Below are 12640 nucleotides of genomic sequence, written 5' to 3'. Positions count from 1 at the left end.
ATGGGGCATCAGATCTTCCACCAAGGATAGATTACTGAGCTTCAGAAATAAACCTAGAGTGTCTTTAATAATTTAATTAACCTTTGCCGCAATGTAACAACAGCAAGCAATGATTTGGGAAGTGAGTCTTAGTAAATACAGACCTCAATTAACAAAACTGGAATTTAATATCCACTAAAATAAAATCTTTTTCTCTTTAATGTTACCTTCATTTTTATTAAATATAGCCAAATCAAGATTAATTTTGTTTACAGGGTAAGTTTGATTATTTGATCATATAGGCTCTTTCATAAAAATCTTACTTTAAAACATGTCATCTATGTTCATGAACTTGTTTTAAAAATCTCCTAAATTAAATTAGCATGGCATAATAGTTGACTTCCAGAGGCAAATTCCAATGCTATCTGTGGGTAATCCTCTTTTCTTTAAGTCTTCTCTTTGTGTTTCCTCTTGTAGTTGACACAAGAGAAGAGAAAAAAAAAAATGAGGAACTACACAGTAATAAGAGAGTTCATCCTCCTGGGACTGTCCGATGACCCACAGCTTCAGGCTGTCATCTTCATCTTTCTGCTCATCACCTACATGCTCAGCATCACAGGGAACCTGACCATTATCACCCTGACCCTGCTGGACTCCCACCTCCAGACCCCCATGTATTTCTTCCTCAGAAACTTCTCCTTACTAGAGGTGTCATTCACAACTGTCACTATACCCAGGTTCCTGAGCACCATTGTTACAGGAGATAAAACCATTTCCTTTGATGACTGTATGGCTCAGTTATTTTTTTTCATTCTCCTGGGAGTCACTGAATTTTACCTATTGGCCGCCATGTCCTATGACCGCTATGTTGCCATCTGCAAACCTCTGCATTACTTGACCATCATGAACCAGAGAGTCTGCATACTGCTTGTCTTTGCTTCTTGGCTGGCTTCATTCTTAATCACATTCCCATTACTTATGATATCCATACAGCTTTATTACTGTAAGTCCAATGTCATCGACCATTTTACTTGCGATTTTTCCCCCTTATTACACCTTTCTTGTTCAGACACCAAATTCCTGGAGACAATGCTTTTTTCCTGCGCGGTGTTCACTCTAATGTTCACTTTGGCACTGATATTCCTGTCCTACATATATATCATCAGCACAATTGTGCGGATTCCTTCTACCAGTCAGAGGACAAAGGCCTTTTCCACGTGTTTTTCCCACATGATTGTCATCTCCATTTCTTATGGTAGCTGTATCTTCATGTACATTAAACCATCAGCAAAAGACAGACTGTCTTTGAGCAAGGGTGTGGCTGTGCTCAACACCTCAGTAGCCCCCATGCTGAACCCCTTTATTTACAGCCTAAGGAATCAGCAAGTGAAACGAGCCTTCATGCACATGGCAAGGAAGATTGTATTTTTCTCAAGCAAATGAAAAAACAAATGTGCTCTTCCATAAATTAGAGGCATAAAGTAGAGAAATTAAATGAAAATCAGGGTTCTCAACATCTATTAATTTCCTCATAGTCTCCCAAGAGTTATTTTTCATTGCTTATAATTTTATTGCCAGTGTGTTATCAAGAATATTTGTATATGTATATATTTTTCTTTTTTTCCTTTCAAATTCTTCATCTGTATATATATTTATTCATTTTCCTTTTAAATTCTCTTCCTTCTCTCATGCACTTCCCTTCCTTTGGGCTGGTCTTTCCACTCAGTAACTATGAGACTAAGCTCAGTGCATTTTTGAAATCTTTTCTAATTCCAATTTTTCAGAATAATTTTTAGAAAATGAAAGAAAGACAGAAAGAGTTGGGGCAAGAGCACACAAGAGAGAACTGCGTCTTATGGTTCACCAGGACACACCCTTTCTAGAAATTGAGGAAATATTAAATCATGTTTAACATTATTTTTAATTTAGTACCCAATGACCATAAGCAAAATCTGACAGTCTTCCTAGAATGTTACACATACTATCCCCGCCACATTGTGGACCACTTAGTAACTATGTGAAAAACAGGACAACTGAAAGAATAATGTAATTATATTTTTTGAGAAATGAAAAACATTTCTCACTACTAAGTTTAAAATTTTCTGTGCCATATAATTTATCAATTCAAAACACTGTTTTGAATACACAGTTGCTCAGGGAAAAAGTATGAAACGCCCCATTTTTTTTTTGGAACTTCAAAATTAACTTACATATATAACAATTCTTAATAGAAGCCTGGAGAGATAAATATTACTAGATGCCAAATATGACTACATTTGCTGTGGCTCAGTAGTGCATTTAAACAAATGCCTGATGTTAAGCTGGTCTTTGGATAATCAGTAGCTAAGAGTTTTGTAACTTTCTCATATTTGTGGCTATTTTAATATAATAGATTACACATACTATTTACATAATTGCTTACTTAAAAGACAAGCCTAGTTAAATTGGTAGAAAATAGCTAACAATGGCAAAGTTTCACTGTATATAAAATTAAAATTAAAAAAAATTTATGTTCTTTTTTAAGCATCAGAATATGGCATCATATTGGAAAACATGCTAATTAGGATTTCTGTGATGATCATATAGGATCATGCAATTCTGGCCCAAACTTTTCTTTTCCCATTTTCCATGAATTCAAAACCTGAAATAATAATAATGTTGCTCAAAATCATCCTAAATTTTTTTAACCATTTTTTCTGCAAAACAAAGGCTGTAATTGTTAATTCATTGAACCAGATTCTCCTTGATAGTCATGTAGTATATGCAGTTGACAGACTCAGGTCTATGATGTGCTGAAAAACAAACAAAACAACGTATTTTAAAAAGTGACATTTGCATTTTGCAGAGAGGTAATGGAGTTATTATTTCCTTCCTTCATACTGAAACTACAGTTCCTAAACTAAACTGGAAACATTCAAAAATAATGAAGTTTAGACTTGATTGATGATTGTAGGTTCTTAAGTACTCAATAAAAATATACCATAAAATTCAGACAAGTATAGATCTGAGAATTAAAAGAACTGTAAAACTATTACAAAAGATATGAAGGAGTTTATGCTGGTCTTAGGAGACGATGCATCCCTCTGTAACACTCTATACGGCCTCCTTAGTGGTTATTGTAAATGTTTGGAATCTGAGCATTTTGATTATCGATATGAGAGGTTAATAAACTTTCTCTGTAAAGGACAATACATTAATAATTTAGATTTTGCAGGTCATAGTGTCTCTTATGCAACTACTCAACTCTCCCTCTTTGTAGTGTGAATACAGCTATAAACAACGTGTAAATGAACGGGCTTAGGTGTGTTCTGATAAACTATTGAACACAAATATATGGTGGGCCAAATTCGGCCCGTGGACCATAGTTTTTCAACCCCTGTCTTAGATTTTTCTATAAACATTGACCCACATGTTCTCATTTAATGTAATGTAGTTTGACTAAAATGTGAAAATTCAGTAATAGATGTAAGATTTTTAAATTTAACACCAACTTTAATTTTTTTATAATGAGCATGAACGAGAGCAATCTTATAAAACAGTTCCAGAAGAAAAGAAGAGGTAAACATTTCTAACTCATTTTTGTTCTTTTATGTCATTCTTGGTATCCAAAGATAATCTGAGAAATGAAAAATCACCAGCAACTTGACTGTTAAATTAGGAGATAAAATACTGAAGGAAATTAGCAAACTACTATTTCATGTTCCATATGATTTTATCCCAAAAGTAATTGATATTTAGAAAGCGTTCTTGAGGAATTTAAACATTAAAAAATTAAAGATTAAAAAAAGTGAAAAAAAGAAAATCACACCTCCTTTGATAAAATGTAATGCCATTCATGATTTTTAAAAATCTCTTAGTAAAATAGAACAGAACATTGTTTCAGTAGCATTAAAGACATGACTCAATCATCACAGCCAGGTAGGCTGTATGTTCCTTGTTTGGCTCTAATTTGAACAAGTCAAGTATAAAATGATATTTTGGAACGACTGGGGATATGTCAGTAAGGGCAAGGTGATAAATGACAACAAAATTTTGTGTGTGTGTGCATGTCAATTTTCCTAGCTTGGAAATTGCACTGTAGTTAAGCAAGAAAACAAGCTTGTATTTTAGGAATTTCATACTGAAAGTATACAGGAGTGAAAGATATGTTTAAGTTCTGGTTTATAATATGTCAACAAATTTTTAAGAAATTTTAAAAAGACAGTTAAAGCAAGTATTTTTAAAAATCTTCATAGTTTTTGAATCTGCTTGATCTGTACATGAGATTTACTTTTCCAGTTCTCTATCCTAGCATATGATTTAAAAATTACAGCAAATATGCCTAATTTATTTAAACAATAGTAACAGCCTTGGTAAAATCAGCTACAAGAAGAGAATGACCACTGTCACTGCTTTTATTCAGTGCTCTGCTGGAGGTTCTATTCAGGGCACTAGCATAAGAAAACAAATATATTTAAAATTATTGGAAAGAGGGAAACAAAAAAAATCTTTCTTTGCAAATGACATGATTTTCCTCCTAAAACCTTAGTGTATTTACACTAAATGTTCTTACACTGGCAAGTCTCCTCTCCCAGGTATCTGCATGGTTAACACCAGAAGCCAATTGTGCAAGTCTACTCAATTTTGTGGTCAGTCAAGGGCACATTTGTAGCTTGAAATCTGCTATGGTGAGAGACCATCATAGAAACTGACAAACTCTACAAATCAGCTCCTCTTCTCCATCTGCCAACAGGCAGTTGTTAAACATTTACCAGAAGTCACTAATCCTCCTTGTGCAGAACATGCATCTACCATGTAGTAGATACTCAATAAATTTTTTTTAAATAAATAAATACTTTAAAATAATTTAGAATGGTTCCAATGTCACGGTAATCAGCAGCTTTAAAAAAAACATTTAAAAAAAACATTTTACCCAAAATAAACACATATAATTTATATAATAACATACACAACATTGATTTAGCTTTTAAAATAGTGTTCAAATAAATGTGTATTTTCATCATGGCTAGACAACTTAGTATGACAAAGAAATAATGAATTGGATATATTTAAGGTATTTTTTTTTTAGTGTTCATTTTTCTTTTTTATTTTATATTATGCCACTTAACAACTGTTTTTATTTATTTGTTTGTTTGTTTATTTATTAATGAAGGTAGGGATAGGACCTAGTACCTTGTGCATGCTAAGCACACAATCTACCACTGAGCTATACCCTCCCCTCCCTGTTTTTTGAGGCATATTTTATTTGATCATAGTAAAGCCAGAATGAGAAAACCCTTTAACAGTTCTAATATTTAACATAAATTTCTATTCATAAATTGTTACAAATGAAAGTCATTGTTCAAGTGACAGTACCCCTACTAGTCTTGATTTTGATGTTAAAAAAAAAAAGTAGATTTAAATTTCAGTTCAGAAAGGTATATCTCTGTGACATTGAACTCTCAACCTCAGTTTCATTCTATACACCTGTGTAGTAGGAACTGTAACACTCACTCTCTAAGAGGTTTTGCAAAATGAATATTGCATATGACGTATCTAATACTGTTCAGAATAGTATCAACAGATGCTGTTTTTCTCTGCTTCCCAAAACCCTAAAGGCATTTCTAGACTCTCAGATTAAAACTTGTTTCTCCAGAAAGCTGAACTCTCACCATTTTTCATCCATTTTACTTGACATTATTTTACATTATCTGTTCTCTGTTTTTAATTTTTTGAGATGTTAGATCTACCTAAAGAAAAACACCTCTCACTGAAAGAGAATAACAATTATAGGTACCTCATAAAGTTGTTGGCAGAATTCAATGAGCCAACATGCAGAAAACAGTTAGAATAGATCTGGAATATGGTAATTGCTGAAAAAATGTTATCTTCTACCCCTCTACCTCTTCCTTCTCCTCCTTCTCATTATTATCATAGATACTATTAATAGCATAAAGAACTTGAATATATATGAGTTTCTGATCTTTTAAAAATGTTTGAGTAGCTACTTATATTTTATTTCAAACCCTCTGGTGATCGTGGTTATTTGATTTCATGGAATTGCCAAATAGAATAAAAAATTCCTAGTAACTTTCCTTTGTATTACCTAGTATGAATGAAAAGTTCAAAGATCCACTTCTATTCTATTCTAACACTCTTTCCATCAAACTAAATGGCCTATGTCTCCTCAAAAGCAAACCACTTCTACTCAAAACTGTAACATTAACCTGTGCTTTTCACTTCATCCAAATGCATTTAAATAATACAATTTACAGAAAAGTTCTGAGGCAATATTTAGCTTTGTCAAATTTATTGGGTTCATAATGGGGGAGATTTTATATGGGAATAAACAAGAGGGAAAAAATACATAACCAAATATATATAATGTAAATAGTGAAGGAAAGAGAGTTTGGAGAGAGTGTGAATAATAGAATGCATTGACAAAATTTTATTCTTTTAATGCTACAAATACTTTCATTTACTAGAATAAAACATGACCTTTTGGATGGTATCCTTAAATGCTTGCTTCACTTGCTGGTTCCTCAGGGTATATATAAATGGATTCATCATAGGAGCAACAGAAGTATTCAAAATAGCTACTCCTTTTGTCAAGGATGCCTTTTCTTTTGCTGAAGGGTTGGCATACATGAAGATGCAGCTTCCATAAGAGATGGAAATGACGATCATGTGAGAGGAGCATGTAGAAAATGCCTTTTTTCTCTGACTAGCAGAAGGCAGTTTCAGAATTGTCTTAATGATGAACATGTAGGATAGAATTATTAAGGCCAAAGTGAAAAGCAGAATCACGATTGCAGAGTAAAAACCAATCACTTCTAGGAGCCACGTGTCTGAGCAGGACAATTGCAAGAGGGGGAAATAGTCACAAGCAAAGTGATCAATAATATTGGAGCCACAGTAATCTAACTGGAGAAAAAGAATAACTGGAGGGAAAATATTTAGGAATCCTGCCAGCCAAGCAAAAAAGACAAGCAATATGCAGACTCTTTTATTCATGATGGTTGTGTAATGCAGGGGTTTGCAGATAGCCACGTAACGATCATAGGACATGGCAGTTAGAAGATAAAATTCAGTTATACCCATGAAGATAAAGAAAAACAACTGAGTGGTACAATTGTTGTATGAAATAGTTTTGTCCCTGGTGATAATTGTGCCCAGAAATCTAGGGATACAGACAGTGGTAAATGAAATTTCTAATACAGAGAAGTTCCTGAGAAAGAAATACATAGGGGTCTGTAGATGGGAGTCCACCAAGGTGAGAGCGATGATGGTCAAATTTCCAGTGACGCTTAATATATATGTGATGATTAAAAAGAGAAAAATCACAATCTGAAGCTCTGGGTCATTGGCTAGTCCTAGAAGAATGAATTCTGTGGGTACTGTGTGATTTTTCATTGCTGATCCTTCTCCCCTACTTTAGAACAGAAAATTTACCTTCCCCCTATAGAACATAAAAAAGTTAAAATAAGTCTGAGGATAGAATATAAAATTTTTAAAGTATCAATGATAATGAATAATCTATGCAATTTAAAAATGTGGGTCCCCTTCAATAACTCTTTCCAATTTCCATTCGACCTTTCATTTGAGTAATGAAGTTAACTATTGATCTCTCACCTTTGTAAATACATTATCACAGGCTGTGGATAAAATAAAAACTTATGATAACATTTAAGCAGAAACTATTTCTTCTAACGTTTCTTTAAAATTAAGCTTGAAATTATTCTTTAAAATATTTAGCTTCTTTTGTAAAAAAATACAAAAATATTCTCATTGATTCTTTTTCTTTCCTCAGTATTATGAAAACCAATATGGATTGCAGATAACCTAAATATAGAATTCGAAAGTTTACAGGAAGTTGTGCAGTCCTCCCTCCACACTTTACATTTTGAGAAACTGAGGCCCACATAGTTTAGGATACTTTCACAAGTTTAAACAAGTCAACATAGTAATCATCTCACTTTAGAACTTATGTACTTATCCATGGGAATGTTTTGCTGGCATTCTTTCCTAAATTTCTTTCTTAAGGCTTTGATTGACATCAAAATTTTTTTCCTTTTCTGATAAAAAGGCCAAAAGACAAGAAAGGGCAGCTTCTAATACTAAAATAAATAGTTGCCTAGAAACAACTTAATTCATACAATGCATAATGCAGTTTTTTTTTTTTTAAAAAACAACATTACTTTAGCAAATGAACAAGTAAATGGTCCAAATAACATTTACTGGGAAGCACATATTTTTCCAATGGAGAATGTCTTTTTTATAATCCTATTTCTGTAAGAGCATGCCATTTAACTTAGAAAAAAATTAATGACCAACCCAAGACTTATTGCTGTGCTGCCTCTTTAGGACTCCATTAATAGTCTTCTTGGGAGGAAACAAGCATTTAATTTTTAATATGAAAAGAGTTGAAAGTTCACAAACACATATGTGAATAATACTTTAAACATTTAAATGAGATAGAATAATGTATATTATACTGAATAATAATAACAATAATAATAACAAGTTTACTTACGTCCTGGTTCTTCTTGATGATTCAGTCTCAAATTTTATTATCTGATTTGTTTCCATATTTATATAATTTCAGGGCTGGTAAATTGAGTTAGCGATGTTTTTGATTTCTGTCATACTCTCAAAGCAAGTGTGGTGGTTAACTTTGTCATAGCTCTCTAGGATTATAGTTCTCATTATTAGACTGATAATTGACCCACAATATCCTTCATTCCTGTTATTGCAAATTTTGGGGCATATTTTCTTATAATAGAATTCATACTTGCTTTTTGTCTCCTACTGAAGCTCCATGTACAAATTCATTAATACCTGAGTGAACTAGTATAGTACTCTTACATTTGACCCTTTTCATATAACACAAAACACTATTTATTAAGACATGTTTCTTTGTATTAATATAAATATTTTAAGTGAGCTTTTGCAATTCTGTGGTTATACAGGTATAAAATATAAGTAATATTTTCCTTAGGCTTCAAAAACTATTATATTTTTCCCTAAATGCTTCTTCAAAAAATAGAAAATAGGAATGTTCTCTGTGTATGTCATACATATGGAACTGGCCTTCTTTTATCTGTGTTTTTCTTGCTCGCTCAGGGGAATTCATTAAGTAAACAGAGTGCCAAGTGAGGCATCATTAAAAGACACAGATAAATCATTTTATAAATATGGTTAAGAAAATATAAAAAAAGCAAAATGATTGAGGTAAATGAGGCAAATTCATAAACAACCTGTGATGCTGAGTGTGTGAAAGTTCGATTTAGAATCTGACTTTTCTATGATTGTATAACAAGTCCCTATTTTTCTCCCATAAATGCTGGACTCATCCTCAGTTTCTATTTGTACGTATGACATCTCTTTATGGGAATATTTATGAACCAAGAATATAAATATTTGGAAGTCTGGCATTGGATATTGGATATTTTTAACTTGATTTCCACATTTGCTTCTATGAGAGATGGAAATTTTATTACTAAAAGAATACAATACACATCACATATACTATATAAACACATATATGTAATATAAATTTAACATTTTACAATTTATTTTCTTCACAGTTATAAATATGAATGTAAAGCACGTATGCCTTCATTGCTAGGAGTGCAGATTATTTATAGGATTGAAAGATGAAAGTATTTGAAAGTAGGACAGAAAAAAACAGTAGGAAAGGATGAATAAAAAACTAATTAACACACAGGGCAATACATAGATAGACATTGAGGTGGGCTGAATTTGTTTTACAAATTGATACATGTTAAAATACAGATTGAAAATATTTATTCAACACATTTCACTGAAACTGATTTCCTACTGATGAAAATTCTTATCCTTTGCCTTTATTTTTATATTCAAATAGTGATTCTTTTCATATTTTGTTTCTTAAACTCTGTAACAATAATACATGTAGCCATCAGTGTTTGAGATTTTATTGATTACCAGATACTGACTATATATCATTTATCTCATTTTTCTAAACAAACAGCAACCAAAAAACCTGTATGAGGTGAGTATTATTACTATTCAGATAAAGACTTTGAAGCAGAAAGAAGTTAAGTATTTAATCTCCAGCACATGTGTATTTGTGAGCAATGTGGTTTTTATTGATTTTAGAGAAAAAGGGAGTTGATTTCTATCTTACAAAGCTCTGCATTTCATTTGAAAAATCCTTAGTTTCTTCTCCATTATATTTTTTCTTAGCCTCCCAGGTGCTGAATTGTCTCTTTTCTTTCTTTTCCCTCCCTCCCTCCCTTCCTTCCTTCTATCCTTCCTTCCTTCTTCCTTTCTTTTTCTTTCTTTCTTCCTTTCTTCCCTCCCATCCCTTCCTTCCTTCCTATTCCTGGATCCTAATAGCTCTCTAGCTTTTCTCTAGGCCTCATATTAATTGACTTTTAATTTAGACTGATTTATCTCTATTACACTCCTATCCACAAGCTAATAGGACAGCTGCTTTTTAATAATGTGTCCAATTATTTCGAGTATTCTGAGGTTGATGAGTGATTATGTTTTAGGCTAACGAAACATACATAGTTCAGCTACCAGCTTTTACTCTCCTTAGAGAGTGGAGGAAGAATTCAATTACAAGTATATTTTGCTTTAACATGTTTAGAATCCCAAAATAACATTTAGTACATCAAAGTGTTAAAGATAAGAATATTTTAAAACTTTAAACCTGAATTGGCAGAATATTACTGAATAATCCCAATGTATGTTTCTAATTAATTCCAGTGATATTATCCTTCATAGGTAAGCCCCTCAGCATGATGTCTGATTGGCTTGCCACTTACTGAATACTATCACTTAATTGTGTTATTATTCTATCAACTGAATCTGTAATTTCAGAAGTGTATTTAACTCATAGATGATGTTGGATCACATACGACTCTGGGCATAACCCAGATAGTTAAAATAATTCTTTAGGAAACAAATAAATGTTCATTCAGATCCTTTAGAAATTCCTGCCATTAGAAAGCTTAGCTCAAAATGCAAACCATAATAAGAATTATTACTGACTTCAAAAAATGAGTATAAATAAAAAAATTGTCAAATGGCCTAATGTAAAACAAAAGAAGAAAAATGAACCCCAAATACCATAGAAAAGATGTAAATAATCACTTCTTTGTTATACAAAATTATCCAGCTATGATGAAACGTTGTATTTGAACATTATTTAAAAAGTTAAATCAATGTTATCTACATTGTCCTATAAATTTTATGTGTTTATTCTGGATAAAATATTTAGTTAATGCTTCTGATTGATGTGACATTGGAAACATTCTAAATTATTTCAAAATATTTGTTTATTCAAAAATATTTATTGAGTACCCACTACGTGGCAGATGCATGTTCTACATGAGGAGAATTAGTGGCTTCTGGTAAATGTTGAACAACTAACTGCCTCTCAGGAGGGTGGAGTAGAGGGGCTGAGTTTGTCAATTTCTATGATTAAAGTCTTCCCCACCATGGCAGGCTTCCAGCTCCCAGTGTGCCCTTACTGACCTCAGAATTGAGGAGAGACATGCACAACTGACTACTGGGAAGTGTTCTGGGTGGGCTCCAGCACACCACTGCTGGGAGTGCATCACTTTGTGCAGGAGACAAAGATTCCTGCTTCCATGGGGTAAGGGCTGTGAGAGGTTATAGACAATAGGCATGAACATCATTGACTAGTGAATTATATGGTATTTTATACATTAATAAGTATTTTGTGAAGGAGAAGAAACTGAAGAGCCTTGGAAGTGGAGAGCTGGTATGATTTTCAATAGTGGGTGGGCATTATGGAAGTGACGTTTAGACAGAGACCTGACGAAGGGGAGGGTGTTAACCATGCAGATATCTGGGAGAGGAGATTTGCTGGTAAAAGAAACATTTAATGTAAATATACTAAGGCCCTGGGAGAAAAATCATGTTACTTGCAGAGAAGGCTTTTTTTGTTGTTGTTTCCCCCTTTCCAATACTTTTGAATATATTGTTTTCTTGTGCTAGTGCCCTGGATAGAACCTACAGCAGAGCACTGAATAAAAGCAGAGACAGTGGTCATTCTCATTTGTAGCTGATTTTACCAAGGCTGTTGCTACTGATTAAAAAATTAAGCATGATCCTTGCTGTAATTTTTATTATGAATATTTTCAAATATACACTAAGATAGGAAAGTGGAGAAATGAATTTCTCATACAGATCAAGCAGATTCAAACAATATGAAGTTTAAAAAATTATTTTAGCTGTCTTTTTAAAAGTTTATTTTTCTTTTGTTGGTGTATTTCAAAGCAACACCTAAACATCATACCTTTTCACTCCTGTGTATTTTCAGAATGAATTCCTAAAATACATGTTTGTATTCTTGCTTAACCACAATGCAATTTTCAAGCTAGCAAAATTAACAAAAAATCTTTGATATTATTTATCACTTTGCTCAAACTCTTATGTCCCCAATTTTCCCAAAATACCATTTTATAGTTGACTTGTTCAAATTAGAGCCAATTAAGGAGCATATAGCATACCTGATTGTGATGATCTAGTCAGGTCTTTATGCTACTCAAACAATGTTTTGTTCTATTTTACTAAGAGATTTTTTTAAAATGATAAATGAGCATTTGATTTTAACAGAATGTGTGATTTTCTCTCTTTAACCTTTTTTTCCCCATCTTTACTCTTT

At 32.6% G+C, this 12640-nt stretch overlaps 2 protein-coding genes across 2 annotated transcripts; one reads left to right on the top strand and one right to left on the bottom strand.

The window, feature by feature from the left end:
• Nucleotides 1–468: 468 nt before the first annotated feature.
• Nucleotides 469–1447, top strand: LOC116667609 (olfactory receptor 6C1-like). Its single transcript, XM_032493048.1, has one exon. It carries the CDS (start codon nucleotides 484–486, stop codon nucleotides 1420–1422), a length of 939 nt encoding a protein of 312 aa, XP_032348939.1. The 5' UTR covers nucleotides 469–483; the 3' UTR covers nucleotides 1423–1447.
• Nucleotides 1448–6064: 4617 nt separating this feature from the next.
• Nucleotides 6065–7411, bottom strand: LOC102505032 (olfactory receptor 6C3-like). The gene has a single exon (XM_006185985.2). The coding sequence runs from the start codon at nucleotides 7369–7371 to the stop codon at nucleotides 6433–6435; it is 939 nt and encodes a 312-aa protein (XP_006186047.1). The 5' UTR covers nucleotides 7372–7411; the 3' UTR covers nucleotides 6065–6432.
• Nucleotides 7412–12640: the final 5229 nt, after the last annotated feature.

The sequence above is a fragment of the Camelus ferus genome, chromosome 12 (assembly GCF_009834535.1).
Source record: "Camelus ferus isolate YT-003-E chromosome 12, BCGSAC_Cfer_1.0, whole genome shotgun sequence".
In the NCBI taxonomy this organism is placed as follows: Eukaryota; Metazoa; Chordata; class Mammalia; order Artiodactyla; family Camelidae; genus Camelus; species Camelus ferus.
This window is presented reverse-complemented; position numbering and strand designations above follow the sequence as displayed.

Coding starts and splice junctions, on each gene's coding strand:
- LOC116667609 (XM_032493048.1), top strand. CDS start 484: ATGAGGAACTACACAGTAATAAGAGAGTTCATCCTCCTGGGACTGTCC.
- LOC102505032 (XM_006185985.2), bottom strand. CDS start 7,371: ATGAAAAATCACACAGTACCCACAGAATTCATTCTTCTAGGACTAGCC.